This window comes from Miscanthus floridulus, chromosome 8, assembly GCF_019320115.1.
Source record: "Miscanthus floridulus cultivar M001 chromosome 8, ASM1932011v1, whole genome shotgun sequence".
NCBI lineage: Eukaryota > Viridiplantae > Streptophyta > Magnoliopsida > Poales > Poaceae > Miscanthus > Miscanthus floridulus.
The window spans coordinates 67,448,213-67,467,939 of record NC_089587.1 but is presented as its reverse complement, the minus strand read 5'-3'; the positions used below and the strand labels follow the sequence as shown (position 1 = coordinate 67,467,939).

At 49.7% G+C, this 19,727-nt stretch overlaps 1 protein-coding gene and 1 pseudogene across 3 annotated transcripts; both read left to right on the top strand.

Moving 5' to 3' along the window:
* Window positions 1–19: 19 nt before the first annotated feature.
* LOC136476590 (protein NCA1-like) lies at window positions 20–8,129 on the top strand. 3 transcript variants are annotated; one of them, XM_066474489.1, is made up of 8 exons: window positions 20–155; window positions 559–930; window positions 1,007–1,235; window positions 1,389–1,534; window positions 2,134–2,221; window positions 2,298–2,444; window positions 7,596–7,745; window positions 7,835–8,129. In XM_066474489.1, exons 2-8 carry the CDS (start codon window positions 584–586, stop codon window positions 7,880–7,882), a joined length of 1,155 nt encoding a protein of 384 aa, XP_066330586.1. In that variant the 5' UTR covers window positions 20–155; window positions 559–583; the 3' UTR covers window positions 7,883–8,129. The 3 variants fall into 3 exon arrangements, with proteins under 3 accessions (XP_066330586.1, XP_066330584.1, XP_066330585.1); XM_066474487.1 differs by having other exon boundaries at window positions 31–168; XM_066474488.1 differs by having other exon boundaries at window positions 63–184.
* A 5,241-nt stretch (window positions 8,130–13,370) lies between these two features.
* Window positions 13,371–14,944, top strand: LOC136469289 (probable inactive receptor kinase RLK902; annotated as a pseudogene).
* The last annotated feature ends 4,783 nt before the right edge of the window (window positions 14,945–19,727 follow it).

The window sequence follows — 19,727 nt, the reverse complement described above, 5'->3', positions numbered from 1 at the left end:
TGCCCCAAATTTGCTGTCGCGTCGATCGCGCCGCCGCCGGCCGCGCCGGCCGCGCGACCTCACCTGTCGCCGAGGACTGGGCGCGCTTCCACCCACGCCGCCGCGCGAATTCGCCGTCCCAGGCCCTCGTGGAGGGGCATACAGCGCACAGGAAGGCGAGTAACTTCGGTGGGTGATTTACAAGGCAAACCCCCTTTCGATTTTGTTGAATCTGGCTGAAATCGAAGCGAAATTTATCACATCAGCTTGGAAGTTGGAACACATGTGTTCCAATGCTCAAACAACACTGTAGTGTAGCCACTTCAAATTTACTGCACCTTGAGTTTTCATGCCGTGCTTTGTCAATTTCCTTCCATAACATTACATGTAGTAGCCTAGGTATGCCTTTGTGGAGCTGGCCGACCCAACCATCACCAAACGGATCAATGCTTTGCTTGCCGACAGCGATGTTCTACTAACGCATATACATACATACATATAGAATTTCAGTTGCGCTGTCATATGATAATTTTGTGCTCCAAATATGCAACTTCATGTTCCTTGTCCCATTTTCTGCAGGGAAGGGAACACCGATTGAATAAATATGAGCTCACTCTGCCCTTTTGCGGGAGCTACTAATGGTGGTGGCAGCGGCGTATGCCCTGTGAAAGCCGCCGATAAGAGCAGCGCTGGGTTATGCCCCGCAGCAAAATCTGACAAGAGCATCACTGGTGTATGCCCTGTCACCAGCAAGGGTCATGGCAGTGAGCACAAGGAAAGTACTTACGGCGGTGAAGAAAAGGGCACCGATGATCCTCGCATTGTGCCGGCAAAGTGCCCATTTGGCTACGACTGCAACACGTTCAAGCTGGGCCCGCTCAGCTGCATTGTCTGCCAGGCGCTGCTCCATGAAAGCAGCAAATGCAAGCCGTGTGCCCATAAATTCTGCAAGTGCGTCTCGTGCTTCGTATGCACTTTACGTTTGATTCCTTGATTCAGCAGGTTCTTATTGGATTTCCATTGCCAGGGCATGCATATCACGCTTTAAGGACTGCCCGCTGTGTGGTGCTGATATAGAGGGGATTGAGCCTGATGCCGAGCTTCAAGCGCTTGTTGATCAGTTCATTGATGGCCATGCCAGAATCAAGCGGTCACATGCTACAGGAGATGTGGAAGCAGCAGATTTCAAGGACAAAGTCATATATGAGGATGTTTCGATGGAGAGAGGAGCTTTTCTTGTGCAGCAAGCTATGAGGGTCAGTAATTAAGTCAGCCGCTTTAGACTCTTATGTTGCGTGAACTTTAGATCATGGAACCTGTAAAAGTTTGATGATTAATTGTTCTCATTTTTTTCATGAATTTATTATAATAATGATGTTACAACAATGCCATTACTTTTTCTTCTCCAGGCTTTTCGTGCCCAGAACATTGAAAGTGCAAAATCAAGGCTCACTATGCGTGCAGACGACATCAGGGAGGAGTTGAAATCTTCAGAAGATAATCTGGACCTACGTTCGCAGCTTGGAGCTGTATTAGGAATGCTTGGGGACTGCTGGTATGTTTTAACAAGCTAAAATCTTTTACATCGAAGACAGGAAGTCTCACTGCTCCTTTACTATCTACTTTTGAACATTACAATAGGTGGTCCAATTTTCAGCATAAATTAGTTGTGCGGATTGAGGATGGACGGACTGATGCAATTAGGAGTATTTAGTAGGGTTCTAGCCTGATAGTTCTGCCATCCACTGGCTGCTTGCAACCTATTTGGATGGTATTCACTAAACGAGGAAAAAAAGAGAGCGTTCCCTGTACCAAGCATCGCGCTAACTACAGGCTGAAGTAGGCTAATAGCAAGTTAGCATGACCCTGATCAGCATGTCTAGCTACCTTGTTCAGCACACACAGGACCTATCACATGTCTCTGAATGTCTTTAGTACTCTATTTTGCTACTTGTCATTAGTGACTATCTATCTAATCTATGTCACTATTACAATGGCATACCTCATTGTCCATATGATTATGTTTTGTACTTAATTCAATATTTATCAACACAATCAGCTGTGGCACTTAGATCTTATTTTGCTAAGTTTGTTAATCGGTTAGTCACTGAACTCATTCAACACTGCATCCTTGCCATTGTACTGTGTTTTCAGTCGGACCTTGGGAGATGCTCATTCAGCAATCACATACTATGAAGGAAGTGCTGAGATACTCTCGAAACTCCCCACAAAAGATCTTGAGGTTGTATTCAATTTTAGTGTAATGTAATAACATCGGAATTACTATCTGCTGATTTATCTTTTACATTCATCTGCAGCTGGTACATACTCTCTCTGTTTCACTAAATAAAATTGGTGACCTTCGCTACTATGATGGGGACCTCCAAGCTGCAAGAAACTATTATGCCCGTTCATTGGATGTTCGCAGAAATGCCGTAAAAGAGCACTCAGCAGTGGCTTCCCAGGTATGTTGTGCAGGAGGCAGGGAGTTATACTATACGTAAACTGTTGGGTGACACGGAACAGGAACACTGTTGTTTTTGTAGAGAAACACCGCACACCCTAATCAGGGGGGGTGACCTTCATTATATAGCCTAATAGGCTAGGGTTACAATGTATACAAGGCCAATGGGCCATTACGCCCAATATGGGCTGTATGTGTTACAATTATATTCTAACACCCTCCCTCAGTCTAAGCGGGAGTGTCACGAACACAAAGACTGGACCTAAAATCAGTAAACAACTGTACAGGTAACCCTTTGGTCATAATGTCCGCGAACTAATGAGACGATGGGACGTGGAGCACCCGGACCTGTCCCAAGGCCACTTTGTCACGAACGAAGTGAATGTCTATCTCTATATGCTTCGTGCGACGATGATGAACTGGATTGGCAGTCATGTAGACAGCGCTGACATTGTCACAGTAGACAACCGTCGCCGAAGAGATGGGCGCATGGAGCTCCTGAAGCAACTGACGAAGCCAACAAGTCTCAGCCACAGCGTGCGCAACAGCACGATACTCAGCCTCCGCACTCGAACGAGAAACCGTGGTCTGTCGTTTGGAGGACCAAGAGACTAGGTTGTTGCCGAGGAAGACACAGTAGCCCGAAGTGGAGCGCCGAGAGTCCGGACAGCCAGCCCAATCAACATCGGAGTAGGCGGTCAAATTGTCGATGCCGCCAATGCCAATGTGAAGCCCAGTGGACAGAGTGCCCTTCACATACCGTAAGACACGCTTGAGCATCGCCAGATGAGGCTCGCGCGGGTCGTGCATGAAGAGACACACCTGCTGAACGGCGTAGGCGAGGTCCGGACGAGTCAGCGTGAGGTACTGGAGAGCACCAGCGAGGCTACGGTACTGGGTAGCATCCTCCACCGGAGCGCCGTCCGTAGCAGAGAGCTTGGCGCGAGTGTCCACAGGGGTCGCTGTAGAGTGACACTCGGTCATGCCAGCGCGCTGGAGCAGATCCACAGCGTATTGGCGCTGGGAAAGGAAGAGGCCGCCAGAGGACCGTGTGACAGAGATCCCGAGGAAGTGATGGAGATCCCCGAGATCTGTCATGGCGAACTCGGAGTGAAGGAGCCCGGTGATGCGCCGAAGTAGTGCGGGCGACAAAGCTGTCAGGATGATGTCGTCGACGTAGAGCAGCAAGTAGGCGATGTCGGCGCCCTCTTTGTAAATAAAGAGAGACGTGTCGGAGGTCGAAGCAGTGAAGCCAGACCGCTGGACGAAGTTGGCAAACCGCTGGTACCAGGCTTTGGGCGCCTGCTTGAGTCCGTACAAGGACTTTTGCAGGAAGCAGACATGGTCGGGAGCGGCCGAGTCGATGAAGCCGGGCGGCTGCTGACAGTAGACCGTCTCAGTCAGGTGGCCGTGAAGAAAGGCGTTCTTCATATCCAGCTGATGAATCGGCCAGGAGGAAGAAGCGGCGATGCTGAGGACGACGCGGATGGTGGCCGATTTGACAACCGGGCTGAATGTCTCGTCGTAGTCGATGCCGTATTGCTGCGAAAAAACACGGACTACCCACCTGGCTTTATGACGAGCAAGAGAACCATCAGCACGATACTTGTGCTTAAAGACCCACTTGCCTGTGATGACATTGGCACGCGGTGGTCGAGGTACGAGACGCCAGGTGCCATTGGCCATGAGCGCCTTGTATTCTTCGGTCATCGCCGCCCGCCAATTTGGGTCGGCCAGGGCGGCACGAGAGTTGGCGGGCAGCGGAGAAGCCAGGGGTGACGACGCCGCAGAGTAGCCGTAGCGCCTGATGGGCGGCGGCAAGGAGCCCGTCCGGGATCGAGTCTCCCGTGGTGGAGGATCTGGTGCCCGCGGCACCTCTGCCTGCGTCGTCTCTGGAGAAGGCGCGGCTGGCGGGATCGGTGCCGGAAGACGAGTGTAGACGCGAAGAGGCCGCTGGCCGCCTCCAGGCTGTGGCGGCACGGCGGTGGTAGCTGGTGCAGCAGTGCCGGCACCTGGTGCCTGGGCCACGGGTGCAGGGGCGGCCTGCAGGGGCGCCTGAGGGCCGGCTGAAGGAGCCGGGCGCTAGCCTTGGGACAGCCGGTAGGCAGCGCCATGCCAAAGGATGGCGGGGTCCAGCCCGACGGGGTCGCCGGCATCTTCCAAGGGCGGCGTGTGCCCAACGTCCGAGGTGGACGGAGCAGGCGCGGGGAGTAAGTCCTGTAACAGAAAATCAAAAGAACCCGGGTGGGGCTTGGAGGCCGCAAACGGAAAGTGAGTCTCATCGAAAACGACGTGGCGTGAGATGATGATCTTGCGATTGGAGAGATCAAGACACCGGTAGCCCTTCTGAGAAGGAGGGTAACCGAGGAAGACACACGCCGCGGAACGAGGAGATAATTTATGGCGAGTCGTGGCACTAAGGTTTGGGTAGCACAGGCAGCCAAAAACCCGAAGGATGGAGTAGTCGGGCATCTTGTGATGGAGGAGATGATATGGGATACCGTTATTTATGGACTAGGATGGCCGCCGGTTGAGCAGGAATACGGCGGTGGAGAGAGCTTCGACCCAATAGGAGGTAGGCATGGCGGCATGAATCAGAAGCGTTCGAACAGCATTGTTCAAAGTGCGAAGCATTCGCTCAGCTTTGCCATTCTGAGAGGATGTGTAGGGGCACGAGGTGCGGAGGAGGATGCCGCGGCTAGCCAGGAAGGTGGCGGTGGCAGTGTTGAGGAACTCGGTGCCATTATCTGCCTGAAAACAGCGCACAGGAAAACTGAACTGTGTGTGAGTGTAAGCAATAAACTGAACAATGTGTTCATGAACTACGGATTTATGGCGAAGAGGAAATGTCTAACAATAATGTGTATAATCATCAACTATCACAAGATAAAATTTATAGCCAGAAATACTCGAAACTGGAGAGGTCCAGACATCACAATGAACAAGTTCGAAAGGTGCTGATGTACTAGAAACCGAACTAGCAAAAGGCAGCCTAGCATGTTTGCCGAGCTGGCAGGCATGACAGATGCAGCGAGCTGCTTTATTACACTGGATAGCTGATAGCTTATGTAGAGTGTTGACGACGGCGGGTGCTGGATGACCAAGGCGGGAGTGCCACAGCTCCGGGGAGACGACGGCGACGTGACAGCGAGAAGGCATGGGCATGTGATGTGGAATGGTGTAGAGATCCCCGTTGCTATTGCACCGAAGAAGGACCGTCTTGGTCTGGAGATCCTTAACAGAAAAACCAGAGGCGTCAAACTCAACTGAATAGTTATTGTCGCGAGTAAGCTGTCGAACAGATAACAGGTTACGAGTGAGTTGTGGAGCGACAAGAACATTATCAAGATGAAAAGAACGATCAGCTATTTGTATAAAAGATGTGCCACGACTAAGGACAGGAATAGATTGCCCGTTGCCGACCGTAATGGAAGACGGTGGTGACGGGAGACGGGAGAAGAATACCGTCGTTGGAGGACATGTGGGATGTCGCTCCGCTGTCCATGACCCAAGGGGCAGACCCCTGAACCGCCATCTGATTGAGGGCGGTAATCAGGCCGGTCTGATCCCAGACGCTTGGAGGCCCGTACGCCGGGGAACCGACCGTGGTGGAGAACTGGGGGGGGGGGGGGCGAAAGCAGTGTGCGCCTGTGGAGGAGGTGCGGGTGGTGCACCCCACTGCTGCTGCTGAGGACCCCACTGCTGCTGAGGAGGCCACTGGGCGGCCCAAGGGTTGTAGCAAACCCAAGGACCGGCCGGCTGAGGAGCCTGACGGCCGCCGAAAACGCCTTGTGGCGCGCCATGCTGCTGGTTGCGCCCACCGCCGCTGCTGCTGCCACCGCTGCCATTGCCGCCGCGCCCACCTTTGCCCTTGCCCCCCTTGCCTTTGCCACTGCCCCCACGGTTGGAGGTCTAAGAAGGGGTGGACCGGCAGGACGGCGACGTGCAGGAGGAGGTGGTGGAGGCGACAAGGGCGGAGGCCAAAGCCTCCGCGCCTTCGGTGCGAAGACGAAGTTCCTTGACGCGGAGCATGTTCGTGGCAGTCTTGAAGTCGGGGAGCGACGACGTGTTGGTGATGATGTCGGCGGTGGTGGCGAAGCGGGGGTGGATGCCGCGCAGGAGATTGAGCACGAGCTGGGCGGGGGAGATGGCGTGCCCAACCTCCCGGAGGGCATCGGCGGTGTGCTTCATCTGCTGGGCGAAGGCGTCGACGGAGAGGTCGCCCTGGGACATGGTGTGGAACTCCTGTCCGAGGACAACAGCACGAGACTCCTTGTTTGCCTGAAACAGGGCCTCGATGGAGACGTACAGGGCGCGCGCGTCTTGATCGGGCTCCTCCATGGCGAGATCGAGGACGGCGTCGTCGACGGAGCCGTACATCCAGCCATGGATGCAGGTGTCGGGCTGAGACCACGTGGGGTCAGCCGGGCGCGCGGCCTCCGTGCCATCAATGTGGCCGAGCAGCCCGTACTTGGCGCAGAGGGCGGTGAAGAACGCCTTCCACTTGGAGTAGTTGGGACGCTCGAGGCTGAGGGAGATCGGGACGTGCTGCTTCACGTTGACGGGGGCATAGGCGGCATAGAAGGGAGGAGCAAGAGGTTTGTCAAAAAGATATCTAGTTCATCTGTGCAATGCTATAATGGAAGTGATGTGAATCATGTGATAGGGAAGGATAAAGAAGGGAGCAACAAACTAATGATCTGGAATAATTGGCAAGCTAGAACTTTTACTGTACTTCTGGAGAAAATGGTAGTCAGTAATAACTGGGTAGTGGCAAGCTTTTGTACTCTGTTGTATTCTTCTTGAACCTATGGCCTAGATAAATAATTTTCAGTCAAAGTATGAAAATCCTGCTTTGCTGCAGATATTTGGTCAAAGCCTGGCCTTGCTTAAATTGAACATTAGTTCTCTTTACCCGTTTTTAATTTTACAGAAAACATGTTTATGTTATTCATCAAACTTCTCTTTTTGAGAAGTTTTACATGTTTCTATTAGCTTGATTTTAGCTGTTTTTGAACATTAGCTTGATTTTAGCTGTTTCCATTAGAGCTAATCTGTCGCTCTAGAATAGACGCATGATCCAGGGTGTAGTTTGCTTCTAGGTATGTGTGCTAAGTGTAATAGTATTTTAATTTGCATTTCTTGGATATAGGTCATTGATCTAGCAACTTCTCTTGCCAAAGTTGCTGATGTGGATAGAAATCTTGGGAATGAGAGCACCGCAATAGAGGGTTTTGAGGAAGCAATTCAATGCCTTGAGAAGCTGAAGCTGGATTCTGAACAAGCTAGCCTTGAACAACGGGTAGCTATTGTTGATCCTCATTATTCCTACTCTCATCCCCGCGCCTATACCTGTTGTTCCAAACTAACCTTCATCACCTACCTTTGCAGCGCCTCTCTGTTCTCAAATTCCTGCACAACCAGTTGGCAGATAAGTAAGGCATGGTCTTCTCCGATCCTAAGAATGCATACACATCATGTCTTCTCATGGTTACTTATGCAAGAGGTTCAATTTCACAATTCTTTTTTCTGTTACCTATGGAAGGAGTTGCTCGAGAAATAGCGCACGGTTTGAGTGTGTTTTACCTCCACTTGAAGCTTTTTTCGTGGCACAAAATGTGTAGCACTGTAAATGTACCATATGTATGCTCAGCTCAGCGCATAAGATGGCTGCAAATATGCTCTAGTAGTGTGGTAGTCTAGAACAACCTGTGAATGCATCGCTAGCTATCCCGTTCGCTTGGCTGAATTGACTGAAAAAACAAGCCAAAGCTGAATTGTTGTGAGAGAAAAACACTGTTCCGGCTGAAAAAAGAAGCCGAACAAGCCGACTTTTAAGGTAAGCCGAACGGGGCCATATAAGCGATGCATTCACAGGTCAAGCATGGCTGATGTTTTCTTTATTATATATAGGCGATGCATTCACAGGAAAATAACTAACGAAAGCATGTCTGAGAGAATTATCTATTTAGCACTAACAAACCAATCTTCCTCATTTGGCACTAAAAAATTTAAACTTTCTTATCTAGCACCAACTTAAAATTTTCTTTCCTAATGGCACTATCGTCCATTTAGACCAATAACTGTGAGAATAGGTGAAAACCAGGTTACCTTCTCAGATCCCGGGTTGCGTGTTATATATGTGCTGAGAAAAAAGCCCCTCAGCGGTGGCATGTACACATATATGGTTACAACAAGGATACAAGGAAATCCCTACAATCAAGGATCACCTCCTATCTATAACAACCAAATAGATTAGATCTAAGTACAAAGAACCTGGACGTACCTGGGAGATTAACCACATATTCTAACACTCCCTCTCAATCTTAGCCACTAGAAAGGTTAAGATTGACTCTAAACTGTCTCAGCTTTGCTGCGGTGATCGCCTTGGTGAAACCATCAGCAAGCTGATCTCCAGAGTTGATAAATCTTATATCCAACAACTTCTGTGCCACTCTTCTCTGACGAAGTGAAAATCAATTTCTATATGCTTTGTTCTTGCATGAAACACCGGATTGGCTAACAGGTATTTGGCTCCCAAATTATCACACCATAACCGTGCAGCTAGGGGATGATCAATCCTAAGCTCCGTGAGTAGTTTTTGTACCCACATCACTTCTGCAGTTGCATTTGCTAGTGCCTTGTACTCCGCTTCAGTGCTAGACCGTGACACTGTAGCCTGCTTTCTAGCCGTCCATGAGACTAGATTATCACCAAGAAAGACAGCGAAACCTCCTATCGACCTTCTATCGTCTACGCACCCAGCCCAGTCTGCATCTGAGAAGACACTAACCATCATTGACTTTGATCTTGTAATTTTGAGACCATAACTCATAGTCCCACGGGCATATCTTAAGATTCTCTTTACTGCACTCCAGTGAGCTGTAGTCGGTGAGTGAAGAAACTGACTGACTTTGTTAACAGAGAAGGATATGTCTGGGCGAGTTAGAGTTAAATATTGCAATGCTCCCACCAGACTTCTGTAGCGTGTCGCATCCTCAGTCTCAAGCTTTGTACCATCAGTAACACCGAGTTTCTCCGACACAGATAATGGAGTATCAACCGCCTTAGCTTTGTCCATCCCTGACCGAATGAGGATGTCTGCGGCATATCTACCTTGAGACAGGAGTAGCCCCTCTGGTACCTTCTTTACCTCGATACCTAGGAAGTAATGCAAGTCTCCCAGGTCCTTCAGTGCAAACTCCCCTCGCAAATCTTTGAGTAATGCCTCGGTTGCATCCTGTGAGGAACTTGCAACTATAATGTCATCAACATAAACCAATACAAAAATACTATGGTTACCACGGTTGTAGTAGAACAACGATGTGTCAGCCTTTGATGGAACAAAACCAAGTGCTTCCAATCTCTTGCACAATTTTGCATACCATGCCCGTGGTGCTTGTTTTAATCCATAGAGTGCCTTATTTAACTTGCAGACATAGTTGGGATGTGTTTTGTCAGCATAGCCTGGTGGTTGATGCATATAAACTTCTTCTTCTAGAATACCATGAAGGAATGCATTATGTACATCAAGCTGGCGAAGTGACCAACCCCTGGAGACTGCAATAGACAAGATTAGCCGAATGGTTGCTGCCTTCACCACAGGACTGAAAGTGTCATCATAATCAATGCCATAGCGTTGTTTAAAACCCTTTGCAACCAATCGTGCTTTGTACCTATCAACAGTTCCATCAGCTTTGCGTTTTACCTTGTAAACCCATTTGCAACCTATGACGTTCTTGCCTTTGGGAAGAGGAACAAGATGCCATATCTTGTTGCGCAGCAAGGCTTGATGTTCGTTTTCCATTGCTGCAGCCCAATTCCGATCTCCAAGAGCTTCAACGAGGGTAGCAGGTTCTTCTGTTGGTGTACACATATTCATGCACCAACGCACCGTACCTTCGGTACGTATTTTTGGCTTCTGAATCCCATGCTGTAGGCGAGTGATAGGCTAGTGCGGAGGAGTTGGTGCAGGAGATGGAGTAGATCCGGATTCCACAGAAGATCCCAGAGGGGAAATCTCCACGGACTCCTGCGCCGGCGCTGTGCTTGTCCCCCGCTCGCTGGGATCGTGATGCGGCTTGGTGGATTCGATGCCGACAACCTGCGTTGTGCCAGAAGAGGAAGACGACGCGCCCGACAGCTCCAGACTCTCAGATCCCGAGGCCGATCCGCCGGAGGCAATCTGTCCCGTGCCAGGCGAATCCAGCTCGGGACATGAGCTGTTTCCGGTTGGGGAGCACATGTGATATCCCCTTCCAATTAGCACTTTCGGATGATTGTCTTCCGCATTTGTTCCTGTTTCAACACGAGCAGCACCAGGGCTTGATAAAACATTAGTAGAGGCAGGAGATAACAAACGTTGGTCATGTAAATTTGCATCCCCAAAATCCGGAGAGGGATTTTAAGTACATCTGGAAGAAGAGCAAGTTCTGAACGAAGTCGGGCCCGACATTTGGATGAAGAGAGGCAAAAGGGAAGACATGTTCATCAAACACGACATCACGAGATATGTAAACACGCCCTTCCTTTGGATCTAAGCATTTAAAACCCTTGTGCATGTTGCTATAACCGAGGAAGACACATTGCTTAGATCGAAATTCAAGTTTCTTGGAATTATAGGGCCTAAGATTAGGCCACACTGCACACCCAAAAGTGCGAAGAAAAGTGTAATCTGGTGGGCTGCCAAACAAGCGCTCATAAGGAGTTTGATCGTCAATCACCTTGGATGGAAGGCGATTGATGATGAACACGGCCGTATTAAAAGCTTCATCCCAAAATTTTAAAGGCATAGAGGAATGAGCAAGGAGTGTAAGACCCATTTCAACGATATGTCTATGTTTGCGTTCAGCTGATCCATTCTGCTGATGCGCATGCGGGCATGAAACATGATGAGCTATGCCTATGCGAGTAAAGAAGGAATGCAAGGCTTGATACTCTCCTCCCCAATCTGTCTGGACAGCACGGATCTTATGGCTAAACTGTCGTTCAACAAGGTTTTGGAAGTCATGAAAACATTGGAAGACTTCAGATTTGTGACGCAACAAGTATAGCCAAACAAATTTAGTGTGATCATCAATGAAACTCACATAATAGTTTTGACGACTAACTGAACTTGGGGCAGGTCCCCATACATCCGAGAAAACAAGATCAAAAGGATGACTTGACAAACTCAATGACTTAGGGTAAGGCAATTGGTGACTTTTGCCTTGTTGACATGCATCGCAAACCCTAGTCTTATTCGACTCTTGAGCAAAAGGAAGTTTATGACGGTGCAGAACTTGCTGCACAACACGAGATGAGGCGTGGCTGAGCCGATGATGCCATAGGGACGTGGATGGTTTGATCACACCGAGTGCTTGTTTATTTTTAGACGGCTGCAGCGGATACAGCCCGCCCTCACATCTGCCTTTGTGGAGAATTTTCTTCGTCACCTGCTCCTTGATTAAGAAATGATTTGGATGAAATTCAAGAAATACGTTATTATCTCGGGTAAGGCGATTAACTAAACAAAGACTTTTGTGTGCTTGAGGGACATGAAGGATATTTTTCAGATGAAGATTTGGGGAATACAAATGGCTATGACCAACATTAGTAATCTCCATACCTGTCCTGTTTGCAGCATGAACTTGTTCCCCGCCGTGATACCTGTCACGAACGGTCAGTTTCTCCAATTCTCCAGTGACGTGATCTATAGCACCAGTGTCCATGTACCAGTTTGTATCGACCCCGTACGAGCTAGTTGCAGCCGATGCACTCTTCTGCGGTGGTCCTGAAAAGGATTTATCAAACCTTTTGTAGCAGCGCACAACCGGATGTCCATCCTTGCCGCAAAGCTGGCAGAAGACTCCGGGTTGGAATCGTCCTCCACTACGGCCTCCTTTCTGTCCACCACCGCTAGAGCCGCTGCGGTAGCCACAACCACCACCGTGGTCGCCATTGTTGGAATAGTCACGACGGCCGCCCTTGGCGGCCATGTTTGCCGAGGAGTGTTGCCCACCGCCTCGGATCTCCAGTCGCTGCTCATGAGCGGCAAGCTGGGCGAAGAGTTCGTTCACGGTGATGGGTTCCACGCGTGTTGACACCGCCGTCACGACCGAATCGAACTCTGAGTCCAATCCGGTCAGGATATAAGAGACTAGCTCCTCGTCCTCCAATTTGCGCCCAGCAGCCGCCATCTCATCTGCCAACGATTTCATCTTAGCGAAATAATCACTTACAGACGTCGCGCCCTTGGACGCGGTGGCGAGTGCCATCCTGGTGCTGATGACCCTCGCCCTTGACTGGGACGCGTGCAGCGTTCCGATGGCAGCCTAGGCCAACGCCACCGTGGTCACCATGGTGACCTGCGAGCCGATCTCTCGTGAAAGGGATGTCAGCAAGTAGCTGAGAACTTGCTGATCCTTGGCCACCCACTTCTCATACTCGGGATTGATGACGGGTGGTTCATCATCCGTCTTCTTGTCGCCCTTTGAGGCGAGGTACTTCTCCGGTGGCCGAGCCGCCGGATCGATGAAGTGTTCGGCCTGAGCACCTCTCAGGGCAGATAGGACTTGCGCCTGCCACATGGCATGATTGCTCCTAGTGAGCTTTTCGGTGACCGGAAGAAAACCAAGGGAGATGGCAGCGAGCGCCGTAGAGGAAGATGGGAACGCCATACTACGACTCCGTTAGGAATAAGGCTCTGGTACCATGTGAGAATAGGTGAAAACCAGGTTACCTTCTCAGGTCCTGGGTTGCATGTTATATATGTGCTGAGGAAAAGCCCCTCAGCGGTGGCATGTACACATATATGGTTACAACAAGGATACAAGGAAATCCCTACAATCAAGGATCACCTCCTATCTATAACAACCAAAGAGATTAGATCTAAGTACAAAGAACCTGGACGTACCAGGGAGATTAACCACATATTCTAACAGTAACGATGTCAAGTGGTTAGCAAAATAACATGAATGTCCTTATTTTCTTCCCTCACTCACTACCATCCATTTATATATTGTTTGTTTCCTTCATTCCTATTCCGTGAAGGGAAAATTGGTCTCGTAGCATTGAAAGATCGCCGTATCCAGAAAATACCATCGAAATTTTGCCTCTCCGTAAAATACCATCGAAAGAATGCAAGGCCACCTGGATATAGCATTCCGTCACGTTTGGAGCATACGCCGTCGCCTCCGTCAGGCTCGTCCCCTTCTCCTTCCTAAGGTGAGCGCGGCCGCTGCCTCTGCTCCAGGCGGGGGGCCATGGTAGCGAGCTCCGGCGGAGTCGGCTTCGGCGAGCCGTGGCGGAGCTGGCCCTGCACATCAAAGAGGCAATGAGCCCCAATGACTACACTCTACGTGTTTCAGACGCCCAACCACCGCCGTCACTGCCTTCAGTCCGGCCAGCCGTCTCGGCTGCAGCCGCGGGGCGAAAGAAGCTTTTCTGCTTCGGTAGGATTCCTCGGCCCTACGACCTCGAGGACCTGCTGCGCGCGTCCGTCGAGGTTCTTGGCAAGGGCACGTATGGTACCACGTACAAGGCCACGATCGAGTCTGGGCCGGTCATGGCGGTGAAGCGCCTCAAGGAGACTTCGTTGCCGGAGCGCGAGTTCCGGGACAAGGTCGCGGCCATCGGCGGGATCGACCATCCCAACGTCGTGCTCCTGCTGGCTGCAGGCCTATTACTTCAGCAAGGACGAGAGAAGCTCATGGTGTACGATCGAGTTCGTGGCCATGGGCAGTCTTTCCTCCATGCTTCACGGTACGTGCTCTGTTCTTGTCAAGCGACCTGCGACTGTGACCCCTCTCTGTTTTGATGACCAAATTGAATGAGGTTTTCTGACGGGGTTCCTAATTGCAGGCAACCACGGCTCCGGCCGGTCGCCGCTGAGCTAGGAGTCGAGGAGGCACATCGCGCTGGCCTTGAGTACATCCACGCGACGGGCTCCATGGCCACGCACGGCAACATCAAGTCCTCCAACATCCTCCTCAGCCGCACCGTGGACGCGCGCGTGGCCGAACATGGGCTCGCGCACCTCGTCGGCCCCGCGGGCGCGCCGATGGCCCGCGTCGCGGGGTACCGGCGTACCGCGCGCCCGAAGTTGTGGCGGACCCGCGCCGGGTGTCGCAGAAGGCCGACGTGTACAGCTTCGGCATGTTGCTCCTGGAGCTGCTGACGGAGAAGGCGCCGATGCACGCGGTGCTGCACGACGAAGGCGTGGACCTCCCGCGGTGGGCGCGCTCCGTGGTGAAGGAGTGGACGTCTGAGGTGTTCGACATGGAGCTGCTCAGGCACCCGGTACCCGAGGAGAAGATGGTGGAGATGTTGCGACTGGCCATGGACTGCACTGAGCCCGCCCCGGACCAGCGGCCGGCGATGCCCAAGATCGTGGCGCGCATCGAGACGTCGACGACGTGTGCCAGACCAGCCCGTGATTTTTCCCGCAGCAGCCCAAGGCCAGAGCTCGCCGCCAAGGCTGCGGCCGCACTCACCTCAGGAAGGAGAAGGGGAGGAGCTTGACGGAGGCGACGGCGTTTGCTCCAAATGTGGAATGTTATATTCAGGTGACGTTGCATTCTTTCGATGGTATTTTACGGAATGACAAAGTTTGTGTGGTATTTTTCGAATACGGCGATCTTTCTACCGGACCAATTTTCCCTTCCGTGAACGGAATAATGACAGAGAAAGCATGCGACCTGCAGCGCCTGGTGCTGGCTGCCTCTCTACTTGGCACGACAAGGACGGAGCTCGATGGCCTCCTCTACTCGGCACGGCATGCTGCCATCGCCTTCTTCCCCGCGCTCTCCGTGGACGTCGACGATTTGCCGTTAGCAGCAGCAATCGTCGTCGCCGTGCCGTAAACAGTAGAGGCAAGCGGACCAACCGGCGCAGCACGCCGACGCCATAGGGAGAACGAAGGCTCTGCCGTCCGGTGGGCCGCCGAAGAGACTGCCGTCCCGTGACCCGTCGACGGCCCGTGTGGCGGCTTCAACAGTCTCCTCGACTTGGCATGGCGCGGATGGAGCTCCTCAAGGAGCCAGAACGGCGCGGACAGATCTCGGCAGCCTCCCCGACTTGGCAGGGCGCGGACGTAGCTCGGCGGCCTCCTCGACTCGGCACGGCCCGAACGGAGCTCCATCGGCACGGCCCGAACGGCTTAAAAGTATAGATTTAAATGAGATCTACAACTTTCTACTTTTAAGTTTTTTTATTTGAAGTCGTTAAGATGTTAAAAAAAATTTAATGACATATTTAGACTTAATAGTATTTTCAACTTTTCACACCTGCAGTTTGATGGCGTTAGAGCATAAACTAACGGCAGTGGCATGAAGGACACAAAAAAATTGGAGCAGTGACGCTGAAGACCGTTGAACTTTTTCAGAAACTCACCGGGCATTACGATCTTTTTTAATGGTACACAAAGAATTCCTTTTTTTTACGGAGAAGAATGTCGCGGCAGACAGGAGTATGGCTCGGGGAGTCGAGAGAGAAAATTGCTTGCGTTAGCACAAGAGGGGTATTTTGGTTATAATGAGAAAAATCTGACGTAGTCAAAATAGTCAGCTAACAGGATGGATAAAGTAGACGGTAGTGCTATTCAAAGAAAAAAGTTTTAGCCTTGTCCGCTTGAGCTTATCAGCTTAGCTTATCAGATATGGTATATTATTTTTTTCATAACAAATCAGCGAACAATACTTTTCAGCCTGACTTTTTAGCAAAATGAAAAGGGCCTTGGTGCCATATAAGAAAGTTCGAATTTTTAAGTGTCAAATGAGAAAGAATAATCTCTCTAATATTATTATGGTTATACATTTATACTCAGGCAAACTTTGATTTAAGTATTTAGTATAACAATATTGGTAGAAATAAGTATTTAATATTTTAATATATATCTAGATATACATTATGTCTAAATATATAAATAAAAAAAATATCTAGATACATTATGTTCTGATAGCGATGGGTTCCGCGTGAGCTACAGACAACTGACACGAGAACGGGAAAGTTAACAACCGGGTGCATCTGGCCCTGGCCGCCGGAGACGGCGATGTACCTGCCTACTTATTTTCATAGTTTTGATATTTGTAGACTCATAGTTTTCACTATACATTTAGCCATAGCATATATTTAGATATATAGCAAAACTATGAATTAAAAAATCAAAACGTCTTATAATTTAGAATGGAGGGAGTATTGTACAAACTGGGTGGCGCGCCTGCAACATATATATTTATAATTTGCAGATGATGAATGGGAACGCCCTTGATCGATGCATAAGCTGCTAATCTAAATTTAAATGCACCTAAAATAATTTCAGTGCAGAATCTTCTCTCTTGAGGCGGCAACAAGCTACCTCTCCCGCTGTTCAAATATACTACTTGCCAATTGCCATATTTAATTGGCAAAATTGGCCGGCAGGCACCAAAAGTGATGATCGTTTGCTGGCAGATACCTAAAGTGGAGCTATTTGCTAGAAGACGCTTTGATTCGTTGAAATTTGGCCACAGGACACCGTGCCCCAGTTTCAACCGGTTGAGGAGAGAGAAATTTTCAATATGGACATCCGGTGCCCCTGAGCCACATTTGGGTCCGACCCCAACCTGGTCTGGTTGGACCAGATAATAATTGGCCCAGACCCCGTCTCACTCTCCAACTGTCACTCTCCTTCCCCGTCACCACGATAAAGGCGGCAGCGGCGGCGACGGCAGGCCGGTGGGCGCGATAGGTGTGGCATTGGCGGGCAGGTGTCGTCGACATGAAAGAGCAAGCGGAGGCCGGTTGAAGATGGCGATAGGCTCAGGCGCTTCATCCTCGACAGGTTCACGTGGAGCGACAGAGGCGCAGCCGCTGTGCCCTTTCTACAGGACGATGACTGTTGTGGAGCGGACCTCCAGAACCCAAAACAACCCAGACAAGCAGTTCTACACTTGCAGGAATCAGGACTGGGTGAGTTATTTGCATTTCTTGTTGGTCCATTTTGGCCTTTGCAAATCCTGATCTAGGGTTCATCCCAATCTTGTGTTCTTCAGCGTGAATAGGGCAACGGCCAGTGCAGTTTCTTCATGTGGAAGCCACCAAGCGTAGGAGATGGCGTGGATGCTGCAGCAGTGATGGCCTGCTTGAAGGCTTTGTAGAATTCTCTATTGAACCTGGCTAATGTTGTATCTGTTCAGAGGGCTGCTATGAGTAGAATAGCTGGAGAGCAGAGAGTGAATAGGTGGATGTAGTACTTCTCCAACTTAGCCTTCAAAACTTTAGGCCCAAGAGTTGGATCTTTCCTAAGCCAATTTATCACTCTGTCCTTGACGCAGTGATTGGTAGCCATGCAATTCCTTTGCACTTTGCTTTTGCTGGCACAATTATGCTTGTGTGGTAACTTCTTAATCTACACCCATCAATAAAACAAGGAAACAATGTGAAGAGTTAGTAACCAACAAATGAACACTGAATCAAAAACATACCTGCCATGTCCTCCCATCTTGACACTGAGATGCATGAATCCTCCACCTACACCTCTTGGCCTTACAATGTGCTCTGTACCGTCGTGACTCACTATAAGGAACTACAAGTTTAACTTCATTAAGCACAACATATTGCCTAATACACCTCTTAAAATAGAAACCATCTTCAAAAGTAACACCAATAGCTATCTTAGGGTTATCTATGTCAGTCACATGCACCACATCCTCACAGCCCCTCTCATCATCCACAACTAGTGGGTCATCATCTTCTGGGTCAGTGTCAGGATAGTAATCACAGCCGTCGTCAGCATCATTATTGAGCACATCCTTGTACTTCTCTTTCTCATCATCTACTCCTACATACTCAATTTCATCATACTCTCCCTAGTCATCATCAGCATTAGCATCAACCTCATCATTATCATCACCTTTAGGATTAGCATCAACCTAAGGATTAGCATCACCATCAGGATTAGCATCAACCTCAGGATTAGCAGCCACATCAGGATTAGAAACACCTTATAGATTATCAACCTCAAGATTAGCATCAACATCAGGATTAGCAGCAACATCAGGATTACTAACACCATCTGGATTATGAATAGCTTCAGCATTATGATCATCTACTGGATTATCATCAAGCAAAATCATAGCTAGTGGCAAACAATTGACCTGACTCTGTTGTGTGCTAATAAGAGACTGAGTATCACCAGAGGCATTGGCATTAGAAACCTGAGATTGTAACAAATGATGACTAGTGTCAACAACCTCTACAGTCAGCGTGGCAGCTTCCTACTGTCCCAATACGCATCAAATGCATGTAGCAGAGTAGAATCAGAATCTATGCACACTATTTCATCCTTGATTTTGTCAAAGAAAGTAACCTCCAGTTCTTGATCCTTGAAAGGATCAAGATGCCCAAGAGGGGGTGTGAATTGAGCTAATTCTAAATTTCCTTGCAATAATTAAACTCTACGGTTAGCCCAATTAACCCCTTGTGCCTAGAAAGCGTTTCTATTGATCTAACGCACAAAAGTTTAGCATCCTAAGTTCCAATCCTACTCTAGCATGATAATTCTAGGAATGTAAATGACAAGAATTAAATTGCTCAAAGTAAATGCTCAAAGTAAAGAGAGGAGGAACACAGCGATGTTTTGCCGAGGTATCGGAGAGTCGCCACTCCCCACTGGTCCTCGTTGGAGCACCTACGCAAGGGTGTAGCTCCCCCTTGATCCGCGCAAGGATCAAGTGCTCTCTACGGGTTGATTCTTTGACACTCCATCGCGATGAATCACCCACAACCGCTCACAACTTGAGTTGGGTCATCCACAAGCATTGCCGGATGATCACCAATCTCCCAATCACCACCAAGCCATCTAGGTGATGGCGATCACCAAGAGTAACAAGCACGAACTCTCACTTGACCACGACAAGCCTAATGAGAAGGGTGGATGCATACTTTGCTACTCTTGATCTCACTAATGAGGGCTCTCTTTAGGATTCTCAAATCTCAATCACCTCACTAGGACCTTGCTCTTCTTGGCACTCTCAATGGTGTTTCTCAGCTGTTGGAATGAGCAAAAGTACCCCTACATACGAATGGAGGAAGTATTTATAACATGGGCTGAAAAACGAACCGTTATGTGCCTCTGCGGGATGACCGAACGCTCTGGTCATGTTGACCGGACACACCAGTCAGTTCACCCCGAACTCTAGTGTTTAAAGTGTGACCAGACGCTGGCCAGCGTCCGGTCGTGATTTTCCCTCTCTAGAACCTTACTGGAGTCGATTGGACGCTGGCCCTCAACGTCCGATCACTTCACCTCTCAGTGTCTGGTCAC

What these genes read in the sequence shown, in the direction of transcription:
- LOC136476590 (XM_066474489.1), top strand. Translation starts at nt 584, where the DNA reads ATGAGCTCACTCTGCCCTTTTGCGGGAGCTACTAATGGTGGTGGCAGC. An exon ending in TGTGCCCATAAATTCTGCAA is followed by an intron (nt 931 to 1,006) that starts GTGCGTCTCGTG and finishes TTCCATTGCCAG; the next exon opens with GGCATGCATATCACGCTTTA. An exon ending in TCCCCACAAAAGATCTTGAG is followed by an intron (nt 2,222 to 2,297) that starts GTTGTATTCAAT and finishes ATTCATCTGCAG; the next exon opens with CTGGTACATACTCTCTCTGT.